Source organism: Pangasianodon hypophthalmus, chromosome 7 (assembly GCF_027358585.1).
Source record: "Pangasianodon hypophthalmus isolate fPanHyp1 chromosome 7, fPanHyp1.pri, whole genome shotgun sequence".
In the NCBI taxonomy this organism is placed as follows: Eukaryota; Metazoa; Chordata; class Actinopteri; order Siluriformes; family Pangasiidae; genus Pangasianodon; species Pangasianodon hypophthalmus.
In genome coordinates, this window is record NC_069716.1 from 9535386 (window position 1) to 9558957 (window position 23572).

At 39.5% G+C, this 23572-nt stretch overlaps 1 protein-coding gene across 3 annotated transcripts in view; it reads left to right on the top strand.

The window, feature by feature from the left end:
* nexmifb (neurite extension and migration factor b) overlaps positions 1-23572 on the top strand; it is a 59936-nt gene that overhangs the window by 27939 nt on the left and 8425 nt on the right. For 2 of the 3 annotated variants that reach the window (XR_003404366.3, XM_026940778.3), the window contains exon 2: positions 19336-19460. The exons of the other annotated variant lie outside the window; for it this stretch is intronic. Coding sequence is in view for 1 of the 2 variants with exons in the window: in XM_026940778.3 (XP_026796579.3) it covers positions 19385-19460 (76 nt within the window). In the remaining variant the exon portion in view is untranslated. The remainder of the gene's footprint in view (positions 1-19335; positions 19461-23572) is intronic. 3 annotated transcript variants of the gene reach the window in all.

The window sequence follows — 23572 nt, forward strand, 5'->3', positions numbered from 1 at the left end:
CATTAAAGGGAACAAAGCCAGCTAGCTGAGCCTGCCTGACGCAATGTGCACCTCTGTTCCTATATATAATATATAATGACTAGACACATCCATATTATATCCATAGCACCTTTTATCTATATAAAATAATGTCTATAAAGTCTGAGCCCCCTATTAACAGAGGTAGGAAGTAACAAGTACAATTACTTTACTTTAATCTGGTTTTTAAATATCTGTACTTGAGTTTTTCCTAGACCTACTACGTTTGACTTGCCTTACTGCATTTCAAATGAAAAATGTCTACTTTCTACTCACTACATATTCAAACACATCAGTACTTTGCTCTGTAATCACATTTCTGATGCTAAAAAGGTGATAGACGTATTCCCACCTTGTGCCAGTTGTTCCTGGGATAGGCTCCAGATCCACTGCCACCCTGACCAGGATAAAGCAGTTACTGAAAGTTGTGTGTGAGTGAGTGAGTGAGTAAAATATTAGTTGCCAGCACGGTGGTGCAGCAGGGTCTAGGGTCCAGGCTTCAATCCTAAGCCCTCATTACAGTCTACTGTGTGGAGGTTTTCATGTTCTCCCCATGTTAACGTGGATTTCCTCTAGTTCCTTGTATCCAGTGTTCCCGGGATAGGTTCAGGATCTATCACAACTCTGACCAAAGATAAAACTACTGAAGATTGGTTTTTCATCACTTATTATGATATAAGCAGTTCTAGTGGGCTGACACAGTTGGACCCTGGTGTGTCCTCTACCTGCACATGTATCCTACTAACAGTAAGCCTAGATTCATAATATAACTTCATTTAATTAATGAGGCTCCTTCTCATTGTTACTCACTGATCTAAAAAATAAGTCCTAGTGAAAGGTGATGATATAAAGAGAGACAAAGTACTATTCCTGCTTAAAGAGGACCCAAAATTTTACTGAATGTTTGACCTGTTTGCCTGGGCATTTCAGCACATGAACCCTGAAGGCTTGGATTTCACCGATATTGCAAATCCATCTCTTTATCTCCTTCTTTTTTTCTCTCCACAATGGTCAGAACAGCGTCCTGGAACAGTCGCATTATCGCACTTCATCAGAATTTTTCCTCAGACCTGCCAGCTTCTGTGTGAGGATGCTCGCTCTGCCAAGTAGGCGACTGGCACGTGCCCAGGGGCTAGTGACAACAGCCGATAGTAGAGAGAGATCCATTTGGAAGTGCCAAGTCTATTCTTCTGACTAGCGCACGCACGCCAAATAGTGCTGATTCCCTAACTGTATATGTGAGGAAAGCGTACTGAGTGTACTAAGTGTGAGTTTCTGTTTTACATGTTCCACTGTATGAAGCAGTATGTCCTCGTTGCAGTACATCCAGGGATTTGAAGGTAGGACAATTGCTACAAGACTAGCATTCGTCTACCCTACAGTAAACACTGAAAAGGTATAACAATAGCAACACACAGTTCTTTTGACTCTTGGCCTTATCAACCCTCACAGCGAATTCCTATGGAAACAATTTTCTGGCATTGAAAAGCAAAGTGATTTTCCCCTTTCCCCTGGCTGTGTCACAGATGGTGGAAAAAAAACCTTTGTAATGCTAATATAATATCAAACCGCGCAAGGGCCAGCTCAGCCTGCGCTTTCTGTGCTCCCAGTGCCATGGCACGATTTAACAGGAATTATGGAGGGGGAAACGGCCACCCTTGGACACAGCTAAAAGCCAGCATTGCCAGTGGGTTCTGTTGCACAGACTTTTTTTTTTTTTTTTATTGCTCCTTATTGCCTCAGTGCATCGTTCAGTTAATTAACTCTGGCCCAAAGCGCACAGCACAATGTATAATCCTCTTGCTTTATACATTAAAAAATGCCTGATGGAACATAATAAGGTTTGTACCTGATAAGCAGGATTTTTGCTGTACTTTAATTCGATTTGATTCTTGATTCGGCTCATTGTTATGAACATCATGGCTGATTTTATTAAAAAAAATATACAACACTATCAAGTGCTGGTTTCTTTGCACTAGACATACAAATGAATATGAATGAGTAGTTTCGGCTGAAATAAAGCCACCTACGTACATGTGGTTCTCCCAAACACCCCTCCTCCAACACACACACACACACACACACACACACACACACACATATATATACACACTCCTGTCTCTTGAGAAGCAGCAATGAGAAGATAATGAAAAGAGCCAGGCACAGTAGTTAAGAAATAAAGTGTGGAGAAAGGTGGAGAAGGCTGTGTCAGCAGTCAGGTACAGAAGAAAAAAGAAGAGAAGAGAAGAGACGGGAGAGAGAGAGAGAGAGAGAGATAGCAGACATCCACCAAGTTCCTCCAGCACTTCCCTTTAAAATCATTTATGTAGCAGTGCTTTAGGTGGGCTGCTGACTTTCACTGTAGAAATCTATCAGCTGTGGTGGAGATAGTGGTGTGTGTGTGTGTGTGTGTGTGTGTGTTAGGAGGATACTGGGTAAATTGCTCCTCCTGGATTATTGCGTCACTCTGTTTTGCCCGGTATCTGAATCACCAGCAAGACTTTCATATTCTTGTTGGAGGAAGCTGCTTGTCTGTCAGTATAATAGTTCACGCTGGATTAAGAGGTTATTTCCCTCGAGTGCAGATACGAGTGAGAGTTTTTCTTCTCCCTTCTCTCCTTCTGTCCTTCCAACTCTCGGTTTTCCTTTCTCTTTATGCACCTCTTTCTCTTCTTCTTTTTTTTCCCCTCCATCTTCTATTTCCACCTTCCTTTGTTTTTCTCTTGATCTATCATTATCTATCCTCCTTAATTTTCGCTACATTACTCTCTTTGGTTTCTTTATGCTCCTTTTTTTTCTTTCACCTTCATCCTCTATCTTTCTTCTGCCTCTTCTCTTTCCTTTCACAGTCTATCTGTCATCTTCTGTTCTCTTTGACTCCCTTCCTTTTCTATACTTCTGTCTTTTACTTCTTTATTTTTTACATCTTCAATTGTTTCTGTTTTTCTGTCATTATACTTTTCTTTCTTTTCTTTCTTTTCTTCTTTCATCTCCAACCCCATTTCTGTGTGCTCTGTTTCTCTCCATTGCTCTTTTCTTTTACCTTATCTGTCTATCCTCCTCTCTTTTTCATCTCTTTCTCATAGCTTTATCTGTGCTCCTTTCTTCCTTCTCAGTGCTGTCAGTTATCCCTTCTTCTACTTAGTTGTCCCTTCTTCTTCTGTCCTTTTATATGTTCTTCTCTTTTTCTTGCTCTTTCCTCCACATGCATTTCCTCCTCTTGCTTTTCTTTTTCTTCTCCATGCTCCTCTGTTTCTCTCAATATGCTTCTTCCATTATTCTTGTTCTCCTTTTTTCTCTCTTTCTTCTTCATTTTCTGTAATATTTCTCATCCTCAGTTCTTAATTCCTCCTGCTTTATTCTTCTCTTCTTTCCACCCTCCTGTGTCCTGTCTGTGTTCTTTTCTTCTTTCTTTTTGTCTGTCTCTTTTTTAATTTTTCTCTTAATTATCCACTCTGTCTATCGTCCTATGTCCTTTCAGTTTTTTTCTAGCTCTTTCCTTCCTCTCACCTGATCACTTCTTTCTTATCTTTTTGCTCATTCTCTCTCTATTATACTGTTGTGTCTCGCTTTCTCTCTTCATGCTCTGGTGTTCTCTCTTTCTGTCTCCCCTGCCCTTGTCCCTTTTCTGTTCCTGTGCGTCTCTCTCTCTCTCTCTCTCTCTCTCTCTCTCTCTCCGTCTCTGTTTCTCTGTTTTTGGCATGAGCCATGGCGTTGCCAGGGAGCCTTCTTGCACCAAAATTTTTCTCGTGCCTGTGTTCTGTACACTTTGCCATGCGGTGGTGAAGGAGCTAAAATGTGCCATTTGGAGATTCGTTGTTATTCCAATCACACTTCAGATGCAGCGGGGTCCAATAAATTTCAGAGTAATTGGCTGGCTCCAGCAGCTATAGACAGGCAACGAATAAAGCCCAGGTGGGGCTTTTCAGAAGGATTTATTATAATGGCTATTTCATTAATTAGCAACTCTAATGTGCATGTTAATCAATACGGAGATGTGATTCAAATGTGGCACAGATTGCAAAATGTAGATTAAGCACTAATATGTGCACCCTGGTAGTCTGATGTTTAACTTTATGTTATCTGAACGAAGCTTCTAAACTATTTGTTTTGTAAATTATATTTCATTTGCGGCTTTCATTAAGAGACTCTTATAATAGCGTACTATTTCTGTGCTTGTTTTTGCACTCCTTGAGAATCTAATCATGGGAACACTTTAGAATGTTAAATAAATAAAATGTATTTAGTGAACTAAGACACTGCCAACTACTAACCAGATTAAAAGAAATATATATATTTATATAAATGAGGACAGGCTGTGTGGCTTAATGCAGTCAGATTCAACCTTCTACAGCAGAGGAGCAGATGTGTAATGCAAACACTCTTTGGTCAAAGGTCCTGCAATAAATGAATGAACATCCTCTCTCTCCCCTGAGAGTAAATGATGGAATAGACTCCTGCACTGGTTGCTGATCTGTGCTTGTCAATGGGCTGGAACAGTGTTGTGAGCCCATCACCCAGAGATAGACAAGATGTTTCAGAGCAGATTTCATCACTGCTGCAGCTGACATGCAGCACAAGCACCGCCCTGGGTCCCTCAGGAAAACCAGAGAGTTGGATTTACATTGATTTTAGTGGCAGTCAACTCAAAATTGAGATCTCACCCCCACACTGCCCTCGTCAATGCAAGGGTGCGTATTATTTTTCATCTCTGCGGAGATATTCAGGCGCTGCGGCAAATTAAGTGTGACTGGTGTAAACACCGCTGTCATGGTTAGGGTTATTTTCACACCTGCCTGATGCGTCTGCTATGTATTCCTACTAACATGCCATCACCTGAATAAAATCTGGCTGTACTTATATTATTCATGTCATTTACATGATCAGATAAATGTATAACACTTTTGACAGGTCTGTACAGCAGTTCACTGATGCTGTCTAGACTCACACTTTTTTTAGTCTAAGGCCTCCTTCTTGGATAGAAAGTGTCACTGTGCGAACCCACCCCCCTACTCCAACTCCATATTGATGGCCTACATGTACAACAGGCATGGTGCTGTTCAATTCAGTTTTATTTTATTGTATAGCGGATTTATCAATAGACATATTCACAAAGCAGCTTTTCAGAAATCCAGAAGCAGCAGTGGCAAGGAAGAACTCCTTGCGATGACATGAGGAAGAAACCTTCAGAGGAACCATGACGTTATATGATGACATTATAGGTGCCTCATTAAGTGGGTGCAGGATGGCTATTTTAGTAATGTCTGATAATGTCTTTCCCCAAAAGGCGTGTCTTCCAGTCACTGGTTCTGTCAGTATTACTGTATGTTTTGAAAACTTCTGCAAACAAACCTAAGAAAACTAGAAATCTTCGAAAGCTTCCAAGCTATAATGGTTTGCTCATGTATGCCGTATGAATCCGAATCATCTCCCCTACCATCTGCAGTGCTAGTCACTGCCCCAAACAGTGGGGGAACTAATCAAAGGCGACCTCTTAAATTGGTGACTCAACCTCATCGATACCAATGACGCTTTCACTGACAGGCAGTCACGTGCAATGCTTAAATAGCACCTACATCACCTACAGGGCCATACTGGCTTAAGACACACCCACAGCCACCTGTGTGCTAAAAGACAATCAAGTCAGGTCAAATAATTGTAACTATAAAAAAAACCTGTAAATATAAACTATAGAAAACACGTACCGCTTTGACACATGTTATAAATTGACAAAAATATAAAGGACTATGTCGAGATTTTTCTGCGCTCCCCTTGGCGTCCCCAGTTCCCCCAGTGGTCTAGATTGAAACACATCTTAATTGAACCTGGCTCTTAAAGTGACAGATGTTATTGTCAATCATAATATGTCCTGTTAGATGCTCACAGTGACATGCATCTGTACAGCCTAAAAACATCAGAGGCAAGGAAACTTTTTTAATGCTATAAATGTTGATTAGTTTGCAGGTTGTGCACAGGCAGAACAAAGTGGCGGTAATAAAAAATATTGATTGAGTTCAGCAATAATGTGTCGCTCCAATAGCGTGTGAGTAGAAAAAGACATTGATGGAATGCCTGAGCTGCCTGCAACACCTCCAGGACATGATGTGCCTTGTATTAGCAGTGATCACTGCAGCATTACCACATCCTAACCCCCCTTCCCCCCCCACGCTCCTGATTTGGATTCAGGCAAGCAAACAGAAATGGCGTGCAGAGAACCAAGCCTGCAAGTGGGATAATTACATCTCAGATAGATGACCTTTTTTGCCTCCTATTAGATATCATTTAATGCACATGGTGCACACAGATATGATTATTGCCATCCTGGATGGCCATGTATTTTCCAATATTTGATCAAGACAAACAAATGTGTTTTTCCATCAATTACTGTTATTTTTCTGGCTGCATTATTTCATCAATCAGTGCATCCGTCGCTACAGCGCACCTGTCCAGACCTTTGTGACCAGTGAGCAGCAGCTCCATTAGCTGAATGCAGCTAGCGTTGGCTCATTAAACTGTAAGATTGTGGGCCTCTGGGACGCTGACACCATTGTGGGTAGGTGACCTTTAGACACCTAATCAACTTTTAACACCTCACTGGATCCCGTCACCTGGTGTGACAGGAAAGAAGATGGCCAGTGGCCCAGAATCACCTGGTACTATCATGACAAGCCCTTTGCCCACTTCACTCCAGAGAAAATCTGCTCACTTTAGAGGGTGCTTCACATGAGGCTGTGGTACAATCATATAATAAAAGACGGAAGTGTTATGGCAATGCTCCTCAAGGTTTAGTAAATTTAGAATCAAATAAGGTTGTGTGATCTTCTCTGTAGGGATGGCTGTTCTGTTTTGACCAACTCACGTGCTTGGAGGGTGGTTATTTGTCGCGCTGCTGCCTCTGCATAAAGAACGGCTCGATTCTGAAAGCTATTGTTAGCGCCTGCCACTGCTTCTCTGCCTCCTTTCTTCTTGCGTTGCATGGCTTGTCAAAACCCACCCTCACAACATCGTTTTATCAGTATTGTCATCTGTCAAAGGTGAAGGCTTTGTTGGAAACAGAGAAACGCGTCAGGGAAAGAATTAGGAGGGAGTATTAGGCTCTCGGCGTGTACATAGCGTGTATTGTTTTCCTCCCTGACAATGCATTTATGTACTGTTCTCTATTCACCAATCCAGGAGTATTTAAACATTAGGAACAAGGCAGAAATGACAAAACTGTAGATGACTCATTCAAACCTGAGAATACAGGAAGCACCTTAGTAATAAGGCCACATATGTACTCCTGAAAGGGTAAGGTTATTCGGCTTCTCCTTCTTGACCTTTTGGGGAAGCAAACAATAAGACAGTTTACTATTGCTAGTCGTATCCACAAGCCTTTTCCTGAGATCCCCGTCACAGTACAAGGAGAGCCTCTCCAAGCTACCCATCAATTAACGAGTGAATGTCAACAGTGGGGATAATGAGAGGCAGATAAGAACAGATGGTGAAACTCAACCCTTCCCCATCCTCTTGGCTTGAACACACAGACGAATATGCAGCACAACACGATTTCACAGGCCAAGGCTGGAGGATGGATGGAAACAATTCACTGTTTTTGAAATATTGTAACTCACAAATCGTCCATTTCTGACTTGATTTTTGTGTGAACATCATTTCTAGAAGCTTTCCAGACATGCAGCAAACAGAATATTAGATGTCAACTGACTGACTTTTAGAGGATTACCGTGACCCCCTGACAGACGGATGAAGTGCCACTCTACTGAGAATATGACTGGATCAGATAGAGCGTGATATTTGAAGAAAAAGAACATTTAAAGCTACATTCACAAAGCCTGCATGACGTGATAGCATAGTTTAAAATTGTATTCCTCAGTTTGTTAGCACTACAGAAAAGGCTAAAGGCCCTCAATGCTTTTTGCTTGACAGCCCGTGCTGATTGTAAAAAATGGGATTGACGTGTTGAGTACAAAGATGAATAGTGTCACAACTCAGCTTTGTGGCTTAAATAGCCTGTGTATAATAGTCTGTGATGTTTCAAGTACTATCTTCTACATGACACAACTCATTTTTGCCAACTCTGAACCACTTCTATTAGGTTGCAATGCCTCTCTATAACTAAGCCACATTACATCTGAATGTAACCACTGACTGCAGATTTCATTCTTCTAAAATAAGACTAATATCTATTCATTAAACAATGGAGACGAATAAAAGAAATATGAGCACGCTTCCTGTGTTAGTATTTGTGCTGGCCTGATGCATCACTGTTTAGTTAGACCTAACACAGCAAATGTCAGTGAATTTACCATTTGTACTGATTGCATTTTACTCTCCAGTGAAGAATTTTGCATTAGTAGGATTAAAACAGGAAGAAGGTGCAAGGAAAGGAAGGGGGAGCTTTGGTTCGTTATTGTTAAGGCTTTGCATTTGTCTTAAAACAGCATCATTATGGATGTGATCTTTAAGAAGTGTAAATAGTTGTAGGATGACACATTACTGTCACTAACAGCAACAACGTTTCCAAGAAAAGGCACCCAGTCGGGTGAGATTGCGTCAGTGGGCGCCATCGCCTTCTGTCCACAGTTAGCATTTCCCAAAAGCCTGTGCACCCTGCAAACAATGTAGCCTTACTGACGCTGCTGTTTAACTACATGAGTCAAATTAACCATGACAGACACGCATAGAAAAGATTTGTTTCTTTAGCACCAACGAATCAAGTTGAACTCAGGTTTATTAGCTTGCTGGGCTGGTGCAGAGTCTAGTTTGGCTGCCAGAATTATTTCTTTCTCAAAAGTGTGAAGTTACATAAAATGGCAAAGCAAATGCTGAACCTGTTCTTTTTAATTAAACGATCTTCATTTATCATAGCATAAGCACGCCAGTAGATTCAAGTTCCTGTTCTGCATTAGAATGTGGGGTGGAGGCCCAGTGTGAACAATCCCCGTTTAGTCATCGCACGTTAAATATGTGACATGGTGGATTTATGTTAGATTTAAGACAAGAGCTAGTTTACAAGTGTTCAAACCCTGAAGATGTGATTCATAGTCCATGCAAAATTCTGCCAGATATCTTGATAATTAAAGTGTGTGACTGAGGAACAAAATATGGCAGGCAGAGGCACTCAGAAGCTGGACAAAAAGACCTAGCAATATTTTTCCAATCCTCGACACTCCAGTTTCGGTGAGCCTTTGCCCACTGTAGCTTCAGATTCCTGTTGGGTGACAGGAAAGGAACATGATGCGATCTTCTGCTGTTGTAGATCATCCGCCTCAATGTTTGACGTGTTGTGCATTCTGAGATGCTTTTCTGCTCACCACTGTTGTAAAAGGTGCTTAACTGTGTTACCATAGGACTTCCTGTCACCTCGAACCAGTGTGGCCAATTCTCCTCAGACCTCTCTCATCAACAAAAAACAAAAACAACTCTAGAGATTTTTGTGTGTGAAAAATCCAGTAGATCAACAGTTTCTGAAATACTCAAACCAGCCCGTCTGGCACCAACAACCATGCCACGCTCAACGTCACAGAGATCGTACTTTTCCCCATTCTGATGTTTGAGGTCAACATTAATTGAAGCTCCTGACCTGTGTGTGCATGATTTTATGCATTGCACTGCTACCACACCACTGGCAGACTGGAGAATCGCGTGAATGATCAGGTGTACAGGTGTTCCTATAAAAGTGGCCAGAGAGTGTATTTTGATATACTGTATAAAAATAATAATAATTAGCTTAGCAAATTTGTGTTTTTGCATAAATTGCAAATAAATCTTTTTTTTTTTTTTTTGGCTTTTAAAAATTATATTAATTGAAAGTATTTATTCGTTAATGCATAGTTGAAAACATGAAGGAAAGAAAAACACTTTATTTTTGAAAAGTTTATCTGTTTTATATGACATTACCCCACAAAACTATGGCGACAAATGTGCTACACCTGTTATTTGTTCCGCATATTCGCTTTTATTCATCAACACTGAGTACAAATTCCACCGACAGTTTCCTTTTTCATCTTTTTTAACCAGAAAAATACTTGCTTTGCAGTTAATTAATCAAAATCAGTGTCAGTATCATCAATAATTATAGCAAGCATAGTAAGTAGAGTAATATAAATAACAACAAAAATAGATGGAAATTATGCTAAACTGTACGTAATGGTTTTAGTGTCAACATATAATTTGTAAATGTGAATCAGAGGCACACATTATGGATTATTATTAATGGATTATCAGGTCATTAGTCTTTCAGACCTGGACGTGGAGTCTTGGACAGATGAATGACACACCCGGGTTATTTAATAACGCTTGGATATCACTATGCATTTTTACAATTTATTATATATCTTATGCTCAAACACACCAGATGCTATTTCAGTTTTTAATACATTTCTTTCAAAGTTTTGTTTATATGAACTAAGGATTTGTTTATTTGATAAGGATGGAATATATAATCATACGTAAGGCTTGAATTAAATCTGAGCAGTTTGAATTCTAAAATGAATAAACACCCAGCTATAAATAGAGTTTACATAACCACCCTGCAGGTGAGGTTGGGGTTCAGTTTTCTACCTGATTCTGGCCTTAAACAGCTTTATAAAAGCCAACTCCATATCTTTTTATCTGAGAAACCTCAGAAAAAAAGAACTAACAGCTTCGCTGAAATGTATATTTCCTCTCTTCTGTTTACTTCTTTTCTTCTTTTCCTTGGATCTTGATAGCCTGATGAATACCTTCCTTTTATCAACTTATTATCACACACAACACCTGTATAAATATGTTAAAATCTTTTAACTCAGTTAAAAGTGGAAGTATCTACCCCCCCCCCCCCCCCCCCCAAAAAATATAAATATATATATATATATATAGATAGATAGATAGATAGATATAGATATGACTGTATGTATGTATATATACTCAAGTAAAAAAAAAAAGTTGCTACTTTTAAATGTACTCAAGTATTAAAAAGTAAATAAAATTAAGTTAGTCATATTTTCATGTGGAAAATATCTCTATATGTGATTACCTCGTTTGCTAATTAATTAATCAGAAGTTAAATATCATGTTAATAACCAATATTTACCGATGCTAGCCTACCTGGCATTAGAAAAGAAAACAGGATTTGACTTTGATTTTAGCCAGTTAATGTTAGCAAATTAAGGAAACTTACGTCAGTATGTTTTTTTTTAGACTAGATGAGACTAGAGTTCATGCACTCTAGAGAGGCAAAGGAGACACCACATTTTATCCAAGTCTTTGTTTACTCCAGCATATTGAAACATTTTACTGAGGTAGGGCCAGGACACTGCAGTGCAGAGGCTTATCCATATTCAGACACACACAGACAGCTATAGTGCTAAATACAAGGTCAAAGCGGATGATGAAATGCCACGATTCTTGATAGTTCTTTTCTGCACTGATGAACTTGAATGCTAAACTGAAATTGATTAACTTGAATGCTAAATGGAGCCCATTTGATTGACGTATTGTGTACAGTCATTGGCTGGATGAGAGAAGAAGAGACCTTTGAGCTTTGTAAAGAGGACTTTGAAGGTCTAATAAAAAATGTAAGGAGTAAAAAGCATGTTTTTTTCTTAGAAATGTAATTAAGAGTACAAGTATTCAGTTTAAAGGTACAACAGTCAGTTTTTTTTATTTCTTACTAGTACAAATATCATGGAAAAATATGTAGAACATGATAAAAAATAATGTTTTATGCCATGGCCTCAACCCTAGTGAATTACATGGCTGAGAAAAACTGTTTGGAAAACTGCATTATGGTCAGGAAGGCTTGTTAATGTTTATGGATGAACCTTTTCTCAGTCATTTTATAAACACTGCCCCAATGCCCCTTCACTCTGCCCCCATCTGAGTCTCAAATCAGCAAGCCACCAGTGCAGCCAGGTATCTTTCCTGATAAATAAAATCACTCTATTCTTCGAAAAACCTTAACGTCAAGAAATGCAGTATAGCATTTATAGAATAAACACTGACAGTGCCTTTCCAGTGCTTGGAGTAATTTATTACTAGTGAATGGGATGAAGCTGGACGCAGAATTAGCAACATTGCTCCTGAGCACGTCTGTAAACGCAATCTGTATAACGGTTTTAATTGTTGACTGTCTGGCTTTGCATAACAAATCAAGCAGATATACGTTTTCCATTACAAAAAAAAAAAGGATTGCACTCATGAACATCCTCTTAAATCATTATGAGCTGAGTATCGCGTGTTTACAGAGTTGTAACTCAGCTTTAAAGCAACTGAATGTCCAAATACGCTTGAAAGAGATGTCATGACAGTCCTTGTGAATGCTATCTCTAATTAGCCTGCTAACTCTTGTTGAACCACCATAGGTTCTGGGGGCGGAGCTTTGTGTACATGGGTGGGAATGGGTCTCAAGGAGTAAAAAAAGAATTCAAATCTTCATCAACTCTACATATTTAACCATTAGAGACCTAATCTTGCCCAATTTTGATAAATCTTACCCTCCAGAAGTATTGGAACAGTAAGACCAGGTTTGGTTTTTTTTTTTGCTATACACTGAAGACATTTGGATTTAAGATCAAAAGATATAAAGATAAAAATATTTGATCAGAATTTCAGCTTTTATTTAGTGATATTTACATGTAGGTGTGTTAAACAACTTAGAACATGGCCCCTTTGGTGGGAGACCACACAATTTTTAGGTGATCAATACTATAGGAACAGATTAAATTAAAATAAATTAAATTAAAGTAAATAACACTTAATATTTGGTTGCATATCCCTTGGTTGCAATAACTGCATCAAGCTGGAGATCCACTGACATCACAGTCTATTGCATTCTTCTATTGTGATGCCTTTCCCGGCTTGTACCACAGCTTCTTTCAGTTGTTTCATTTGGGGGTTTCTCCGTTCAGTCTCCTCTTCAGGAGGTAAAATGCATGCTCAATTGGGTTAAGGTCTGGCGAGTGACTTGGCCAGTCTAAAACCTTCTGCCTTTTTTCCCCTGATGAAGTGCTTTGTTGTGTTGGCAGTGTGTTTTGGGTCATTGTCTTGCTACATGATGAAGTTCCTCCCAATTAGACTGGATGCATTTCTCTGTAAATTGGCAGACAGAATGTTTCTACAGACTTCTAATTCATTCTGCTGCTACAATCATGAGACTGTTCCAGAAGCAGCCATGCAAGCCCAAGCCATGACACTACCTCTGCCATGCTGAAAAGATTATTCTTTTATAGGACATTCCAATTCCAATGCTTGTGCATTGGCTCTGATCAATCTTCCCTCTTTTCTCAGCTTTAAAATTGCTTGCTTTTCTCCCATAGACAGCTCTCTGGTCTTCATGTTGGTTTATCCTTTTTAACAACAAATGCAGTCTTCACATGTGAAACCCAGGGCTCAAACCAAGAGTAGACATTCAGAGCTATTAATTGCTTAAAGAATGAATATAACAGGGCAGACCTGGGCAACAAGAAACACCTGTTTTCACATGTTCCAATATTTCTGATCACTTGAAAATGGGTAGGTACAAAAAAGGTGCCAAGTTCTAAGTTGTTTAACACATCTAGATGTAAATATCAGGAAAACCTGAAATTCTGATCTATCATCTCTTATTCATTGTATCTCAAACCCAGATGTCTTCAGTGTATAGCAAAAACAATAGAACTGGCCTTGCTGGTCAGATACTTTTGGAGGGGACTGCATACACAGTTGTTTGAATAAGTATTCATCACACTTGAATTGGGATAATAATATGCATTCAATATAGTTAATCAATTTTTTTTTTTTTAAAAAAAGAGTCATGACTACTGAGTCAAATTTTCTGTTTGCTAATGAAATGACGTTTATTGCTCTATTTTGCCCTCTAGTGGAATAACAGAGACTAGCTATTTTTTTTAAAACTTTGAATTCAAGTATAGTCCACAGGATGATTTTAATTTAGATCACAAATTCTAAATTCATTCGGTGGGCCAGATTATGTTGTATGTTTGACATCCCTTTCATAACATACACTATATGGCCAAAAGTTTGTGGACACCTGACCATCGCATCCATATGCTGGCCTTCTCCAAACTGTTGCCACAAAGGTGGAAGCAAACAATTGTATAGAATGTCTTTGTATGCTGTAGGATTACACTTTCCCTTCATTGGAACTAAGGGGCCCAGACATGTTCCAGCATGACAGTGCACAAAGCCAGGTCCATGAAGACATGGTTTGCTGAGGTTGGTGTGGAAGAACTTGAGGGGCCTGCAAGGAGCCCTGACTTCAACCCCACTGAACACCTTTGGGATGACCTGGAATGCTGACTGTGCCCCAGGCCTTCTCACCTGACATCAGTGCCTAACCTCACTGATGCGTTTGTGGCTGAATAAGCAAATCCCCACAGCCACACTCCAAAATCAAGTGGAAAGCCCTCCCAGAAGAATGGAGGTTAATATAACAGCATAGGGGGACTAAATCTGGAATAGGATGTTCAACAAGCACATATGGGTGTGATGGTAAGGTGTCCACATACTTTTGTCCATATATTGTAATTTTAGATCAGGCATTTTACATTGTTGTTGTAGACTTTGTACATGTAAAGGATAATAAGGGGCTATGGTGTTATTTTGTAAGGTTTTCTTTGTTTCTCTGAGTTTTAAATTAATGTAAAATGAAATGAAAATAATTAATATTTCAGCTATGAGAAATAATAATAATGTGGACAGAGCATTCATATTGTGGAACTGTTTGGGAACCACCTTAAAATGTATAACGTTGCATTTTCAATACACTGTTAAAGCATGTTGTGTGGCCATTTCCAGCTTCTGATAGTTAGGTACAAATCAGACCACACTTGAAACTAAATAGACTTTAATGATGCAAATTTGGAGGCTGAGCTTGGAGAAGTAACAGTAGAGCTCGGGAGATATTCGGCTTGCATTTTTCTTGGTGGCATCTTGCTGTAGCTTGATGACCCAAAATTCCCTCAATCCTAAAAATAAACAGAAAACAGGGAGGAGATTCTGTGCTCATTAGCCACACTGCATTTCATCAGTTTTAAATATTTGTTTTTTGTTTAAACTTTTTGAGATTTTTGCCAATGTTTGGGGTTATTTACTTACCATAAAATGACAAAAATAAAGGGCCTCTAATTACTCCATGCTTTTGTCCCTGCTACATGATGCTTATGGAAAGTAAGTTACTTTTGTAATGCATAATTTGTAATGAGATTCTCTAGTGTATGAAAAAAATTAATGTCATTATTATTACATATGTTGTCCTGTGTTTCTTAAGGATTGCTACATAAGAAGTGATCTGTAATGAACCAGAGGAGGTTGGACATAATCACAACATCTTTATTTAGGGATTTTTAAATCAAATATCCATATGGGGACAAGGGGACAGCCACTAACAGAGACAACAACAGTATCAGGACACCAATGGAAATAGCAATTGTAATAGGGATAGTGATGATATTGGTTTATTTACCTCTGAAACAAGGTCTTGGAGCTCCAGTGTGTGTTCCTCAGATTTCTTTTCCTGGGGTGGATCAGATGCTGGTGAGGGTTTTAGCATAGCAGCTAGTCAGACTGTCCTTGGGAGCTCTTTGGAGTAGTTAGTGAAGCAGGGTTCTCAGTAGATGGTGATGATGCAGACATTGTAGAGGGCCAGAGTGACCAGAGCTGAGACACATGAGTAGACAGGGCAGCAGATTGACACAACATGTTACTAGCTTGCTCTTTAGCTTTGGATCAATGAATAGATCCTGATGTGGCAAGGAAGAAAGAGCCCAAACCAGATGTTCATCTGACTGAATTTGACTTTACATGACTTGCCACTCAAAGTTTGTTTCCTGTGTTAGGGTCCAGTCCCCAGAATCCCTTTTGAAAAGAAGGTACCCTTTGAAAATGACGCTTCCCAGAGCAGCTTTTGAATTAAAGGGGCCAGTGGGGCTGTTGGAAGAGAGAGTGGTGGATGAAGGGAAGGTCACTCTAATCAAGGTGACACTGCTTGTAAAGATTGGCGGCATCCATGCCATGGCCTTCTGTAATGCAGGAAACCTGAAGAGTCTTTATTTATAGGTTTTTTAGAAAATCAAAGGTATAGCCAAAAAGTATAAACAAGGGCAAAGTCAAAGTCAAGAGCAGACAGACATACATCAAAACCAGTAACTACATAACAGAAAAATAAGGAAAGAGGACAAAATACTAAAAAATACTAGCTTCTGGAAATACAACTATGCTATGCCTACACCTAAATTTGGCTCTTTTTTATTGAAGTGAAACCCACAGGTTTTGTTTCAAAAAGCGGTTCCAACCAACCAAATATCCCCACATCTGTCAGATAGTCTATCTTTATGAGATTTTCTCCCCACCAAGATTTGCATTCTTTAGAACTGAGAAAGTAACACAAGTTCCTACAACAACCATTCACTTGTTTTATTATGGCAATTAAACCTCACTGCACTGTTAAGCCAGGTAGAAAAGATTTTCTGCTCACTAAAGCATACACAGAGTAGTTCTATTTCAAATCACGGTATCAGAGCATCATGGCTCTGAAAAATGAAAATTCATAATGATAAGCCTGTGTATGTAGGATATACATATTTCATACATCTTTTATGCATACCTAATATATAGTATAATCTGTGTCAGTGTTGTATGTTTCCTATAGCCTTACTTATAGATTGATAATCTTCTTCTTCCTGTCTTTTCTCTCATGCTGCATCTCTGCTGGTGCTACTGTAGATGTGTATATACATAATGACAGGGACACTCAAACACTATTCGTCACATGAGCAAAGCTATGAATGAACAAGAAGCCGGGATGGTAATTATGGACGTGGAAGTGAAGGGCTGAGCGGGTTTCACGCGCCTAGATGTCTAAATGGCAGGCTTTGTAGATAATGAGTTCAGGGCCCACTTGAATGAATCACAGTGCTGTCCGGGCCTGTTAGCTTTGCGTTTAAGGCAAACTCTCCTGCACTATCACACGATCAGCCATCATCCCTTTAATTCAACCTGTGCATGCTCCTTGTCATCCATTTCTGGATGATGCTGGTCAAACATCTCCTAACAATATTTCTCATTTAGTCATTAGAGGTCAGTCTCAGCATGTTTAAAATTAAAATAGCAATTCATGGACAGTGTGCAATGCATCAACCAAGTACATAAATGCATTTAGTTTATGTTTAAGATGTTATGGCGTTTAAACAGAATCTTTAAGTGCGAGGGCAAGCAGCCTGAGCACACAGAGCAGTGTCAGAGAGCAATATCATTAAAAATGAGTGCAGGATGCTGTAATATGCACCTTGACTCATAAGCAAAGTTCTTCTTGGCAAAAGGAATTCCTGCATGTCTCAGTGCTCACAAAACCGAAGTGCTCTCACACCTGACAGTTTCTCTGCATGCTTATTTCAATGCTTCATGCTCACAAATACCTTTGGGTGCGTGCAATTCACGGCACCTTGCACTCGTTTTTGATGATCACGCTCGGCTATACTGCTCCGTGCACTCCGTTAGCCGCCCTCATGCTCTAAGCTAAACACCCTAAGATGTTTTATCACATTATTTATATTGTAATACTTCCTCTGAAATTTTCAATGGAGCACAGTTTGTGGTCTCCTTGCTTGGATTACCGTTATTAATCGTGAAATATATGCACATCGCTGTCATTTCGTGTTGTCAGCTTATTAGAGCGACAATATACATTAGCCTAAAGTCACGTAGTATCACATAGTCTCGGATGTTGGTTTTAATGCATCCCCAAATATAACGTCTAAGAACAGTCAAAAAAAATATATATTGGTATTGCTGCGCACATTATTTCAGACTTGGCACAAAAAATATGTCTTGATGTGCCAAAAATAAACAAAAACACCGTCTCTGTGATTCCTGCTGTTGTCATCAACAACACTACATTCACTCTCGTTCTGTAAGTCGAGAAAGCAGCTTTGTTGTATTTCTCTGCTGTTTGTCTCTCTTAGTGAATATCCCTAAGTGTATACTTCCTGTCTAGAAGCAATACAAATGTAAAACAGCCTAATTGACTTTCTGCCCAAAGACGAGGCTTACCACACGCAACATGGTAATTACTCACTGACCCAGTGAGACTCCGTGTGCCGAGGAATTGCCCACTCGCGCCCACACCATGTCTCATCTATTGTTCTACCTGGAGATGGAAATGAGGTCCCACAATTGACTTTTGCTATATTCAACTTTTGTCGTATAGATAAGCATCTATTTGATGTCATGGTTTTATTATCAAACTGAATTACTTTGCAGATATATTTTGCCCCAAACAAACCTTTTGAAAAAGATTTGGCATTTATAACTGCCGGGAAATTCATGTCTAATAAATTAGTAGCAAATTGGCCATTTTAAAGGTTGCTGCAGGAAGGGCAAGGCACTGGTTTTATAACTAATTCATTCAAATGAGTTTGTTCTTAATTGGCTATCCTAGTTAAGTAAAGGTTAAATAAACACAACATTAAAAAAAGTTGAGTGACAGGCCGGCTTAACACAAAGCCAATTATGGAAGGATTTCCTGTGCTAGGGGGCCATGGGCACATTGTTGGATGTTGGTTTATTCTTCAGCTGAATGCAAACGCCAGAGGGATGCTATTTCATGCAATCAACATCCCTCAACTGACATTTAATACATTGTGTGCATGACTGCACGACTGCAGAGGGCCTCTCTTGCTCTCCACCGCTTTAGGCAGCCTTCACTGACAGCACACACAATGCACACTGCAAACTGTATTATTTCAGCCCCGTGGCTGACTTCCCCACTCATAAACTTCTGCTCACGTTCATTTTTTTCTATAAGGACAATCTCTTCATCTCCTTTTTTTTTTTAACCTTCCTTTTGCTTATTGTGTAATATATGACCTATCTTTTTTATATATAATGGCTAGAGTTCTACTTGGAAATCTCATTTTGCTTTCACCTAGTATAACTGAAATTCAGCTCCATGGTTCACATGATCCTTCACTGCATGTTAATTCATCACATTAGGAGGCGAATGCACCCAACTACTTTATTTATAATAAATTGAAATCTATATTTACATGCCAAGGTTGCTGGGTTTAACAACTATAATGTCAAGTTGAAATTGAGTGGAACATGTTTCATTGTGTTACCTTGGTGATGGTATCTGCAGCTATTTACAAACTTAAGTTAATACTGTGAATGACTCAGGTGCTTGACACAGAGGAAACTGAGTTAAATCACTGCACAGGTCAGCATAGTGAAAAATAAACTCTTTTTTCCCTTTACCAATAGCTTATGTAGATGCAGCTGTCACAGTGGCCAAAGGACATGTTCACTAAGAAAATGATCTGTCCCGTTTGCATCTCTCTTCAGGTAGGACAGTGGAGATGATGCACAAGCGGAGTGACGCCCTCTCTCATTGATGGATGTCCTAAAGGAGACCGGTCTCCTTGTGCCGGCTTTGAATTCAGTGCAGACCAATGCACTGGACCAGACCGGTAAGGCAAAAAAAAAAAAAAATGTTACTCTGATTAGAAAAATCTGATATCTGGTACTGTTCTTCATTTTTCTTCTGACCCCATTAGCGTTTAACTCTTCGCCATCTATCAGCCCAAAGACAAAGTCTTAGCTTTGTGTCTTTTCAGGATGATTATGGCTATTGTTCTTTTGTTAAATGAAGAACAGAAATTTAAAATGCTTTGAGGTAGTGCAGACCCCATGACATTCCACTTTCTCCTGCCTGGATTTATCTAATTGTGGCATTAGTCTCTAGTCTTAGCTCACTGGCTCCCTTGTTCACTTGGCATACAGTGACATGCTCCAGTGCAGGTAGCGTCTCTACGCCATATCTGTAAGCCTGTCAGGCTTAAGTTTATCATGAGCAGCCCCCTACTCCATTCCAGCTGAGGGATTTGAACCTAAGAGCTGAGCCGACCCCACTGTCATAGTCACAAAGATAAGTACTGGAGCAAGTCCTCACTCTGACCAAGTGAAAAACGGCACCATTGAACTCTGGATCAGAGCCTTTTTTTCCAGGGAACAGCGATGAATCATACTGCAGTTACTCGGCGCTCATTACCTAAATCTGGTGTGGATAAATTGATCTTTCGCCACCATTCACAAATGCCAGGGGCCATTAAGGACCAGACTGACAGCTGCTTTAACAAATGCTGGTAGTTGCTTGCTCACACATAGTACGTTCTCTACACCCCTGGAATTTAAGTGCTTTGGTTTGTGTAGTGTCGGATGAGAGAACGGGTGAGACACTGGAAATGTCAGAAAAGAAAATTGTGTTAGTTCACTGCGGCTTTCACTTCACTTCTGTGGTGCGAAGTTATTGGGAAATTGCCAGCATGATATTTTAATTTGTACCAGCTGTAGACTTCCTGCTGACATCCTCAGAATGTATTCATATTTGTAAATATTTCAACATAGGAAGATGGGGTAAGGTTTGTGAATACTCATATTATAAGGCTTTCAAAGCCTGTCAGTTGTCTTGACATGCTTCATTTTTTGGCCCTTTTCAAATCAATGGAAGAGAAACTTGCTTCTCTGAATACAAGCATACAAGCCAGGACCTTCATCCTGCCAATTCAAAACAGGCAGGCATGTGGTCATTTATTCACAGAGCTACTGGCAGAAACCAAACCTGGACTGGGGATTGGAGACTGACTACAAATTGCAAATGTCTGGGGATGCCACCACCAGCCTGGGTCCAGACCACTTTAATAAACCAACCATGTTTATTTTTGAGCATGTGTGGCATTAGAGAGGGTATTTAGTTAGAAATCCTAACAGTGAAACAAGGTTTAGGTTGTTCACCTTACTGTGTGTCTAGCATAGATAATGTTGGCAATGTAAGGTTCAGGACATAGTAACCTATTGCCAAATGTCAGGATAACCCCATATGCTGATTTATGGCTGCCCAGAGATTGTAAAAATATTGAAACACAGTTGTAGAACATACACTGGTGTGCATATTATAAAAATAACAACTGTCTCAAAAACCTATTTAGTTTTTTTTTTGTATGTACCCTCTTAAATGTTTCAGATATTTGAGAGCAAGCAAAAATATGTGATGCTACTTCCCTCTCACCCTCCAGTGTCAGAACCAATTAGTGAGCTTCTGTCAACTCCCTGTGATACTCTGCTCCACAGCTTGGCAGAAAGAGGAGCAATCGGCTGTTGGAACAGCTGAGGATTCTGGACGAACATGCAAAGTCGATTCCAATACATAACAACTAAAACTGTTACATTAGACAGTGAATTGTCGAGAACATGGCGGACATTCTATTGCCTAAAAGAATAAAATTGAGTACATCCCATGGTCTGACAGAAAGAAACAAGTTTTTTGGTTTTAGCCCAGTGTTAATGAATAAAAGGGCGGATTCCAGTGGCTTATATCTACTGGCTTTCTAAGCTCAAGAGTTTTGCTTTTAAGATCCTATTGATTCATAAGGACAAAGGGGACATTATCCATGAGCAGTGCTCAACAGTGTTCGAGAGCTATGTGGCACTGTTCATGTTATGTTTACACAGAGAATGTAACTGATCAAGAACTAAAAGCAGTAGTCTTTGTAACATTTGACACATCATTCGCTGATGACATGGAAGGTCAACTCCATTCAGTTAATACAGTGTTTTCTTCCTACATTTCACCTTGAGCTACATGTAATATTGAATACATTATTAGTCATTCAATTCAGGTCCAGTTTAATTTTTTTATTGTGTAGCATTTTTAACAATAGATACAAAGAAGAAATCCAGATGTACATTTACATCCCAAATGAACAAGACAGGAGTGACAGTGTCAAGGAAAATCTTCCTGAGACAACCTGAGGTAGAAAACTTGAGAGGAAGCAGACTCAAAAAGGAACCCATCCTCTTCTGGGCGACACTGGATAGTGGGATTTTAAATTGTTATTCTTTTACATCTGTGTAGTATAAAGTCAAGTGTGTTTAAAGGAGATTTAGTACGAGAATATTGTTAATACGAGTCCTGGGATAAGCATAGGAAGGTCTTTATGATTACAACAGCAGTTCTTAGGTACAATTACTCAAATGATCACCTTTATTGCCTTTGCTGTCTTTTCAACCCAGATTTGTGTTTCAACCCAGGTTTAGGCTGTGATCATCTTTCAAAACAAACTTTTTTGAATATGTTTCTGTTGTATTTTGATTATATGTGCCCATGTGTGATCATTGGCCCACAGTTGGATCAGTGTTTTGGCTTCGTGTTTTGGATCAGCTGGACCATTAGCTTCTCAGCTGTTACAGTGCAACACAACCTTATAACCACCCAGATATTTTATAAATTGTTTGCTGAGTATGATTCCATCTAACACACTGTCAGGAATTCCTATATATACAGTTGAGGACAAAATTATTAGCCCCCCTATGAAATTTTAAGTTTCCTCAAGATATTCCCAAGTACCTATTTAACAGAGCAAGGAATTTTTAACACAGCATTTCTGAACATACTATTTTTCGTTAGAAGGACCAAAATATTTATATTTGCACACCAAAACACTGTTATGTAAGAAAAAGCTAAAATGACCAGGGACATTATTATTAGCCCCCTATAAGAAATGACCATTTATTAAGTCCTTTACCTTCACAGGTGATGTGCGTAAAGGTGATCAGGTGAAACAGGTGATCTCACTCAACAATTAAGTTAAATTAAGGTATAAAAGCCTCAGTATGGGTCATTGGGCTGTCATTTGAGAAAGCAACATGCCAAAAACAAAGGAAATCAGTTTGGACTTGAGACAAAGAATTATTGATGCACATAAAACAGGAGAAGGATATACAAAGCTATCCAAGCGTTTCCAAGTCTCAAGAACCGGAGTGAGAGGTATAATCCGGAAATTCAAAGAAAGCCACACAGTGCAGAACAAGCCTGGCAGAGGTAGGAAGCGAAAGATTTCAAAGACACTGGAAAGAAAACTAGTGAGAGATGTGTCTAAAGACCCCAGAACAACTGCCAAGACACTGGCGAATGACTTGGCCACATCAGGAATCATAGTCTCTAAGAAGACCATCACTAGAGCTCTGCACAGGAATGAACTGCGAGGTTGCAGACCAAGAAAAACTCCACTGTTGAAGAAAAGACACCTTCAAGCCAGACTTAAGTATGCTCAGGACAACCTGGAGAAAGATTATTCATACTGGAAGCGTGTCTTATGGTCTGATGAGACTAGACTAGAGCTCTTTGGCCACAGAGACACTGCTTACGTTTGGAGAAAAAAGGGAGAGGCATTCAACCCAAAGAACACCGTCCCCACAGTGAAACACGGTGGTGGGAGTATTATGCTGTGGGGATGCTTCAGTGCATCTGGAACTGGAAATCTTGTCAAGGTGGAGGGGATCATGAATAAAGAAAAATATGTGGATATTTTGAAAGAAATCCTTAAGCAGTCAGCAGTGAAACTAGGTCTGAGTCGTCGCTTCATCTTCCAACATGACAACGATCCTAAACATACATCTCTCTTAGTGAAGAACTATCTCCAGACGAACAAGGTGAATGTCATAGAATGGCCTGCACAAAGCCCTGACTTAAATCCAATAGAAAATATGTGGGATGACCTAAAGAAAAATTTCCATGCCAGAA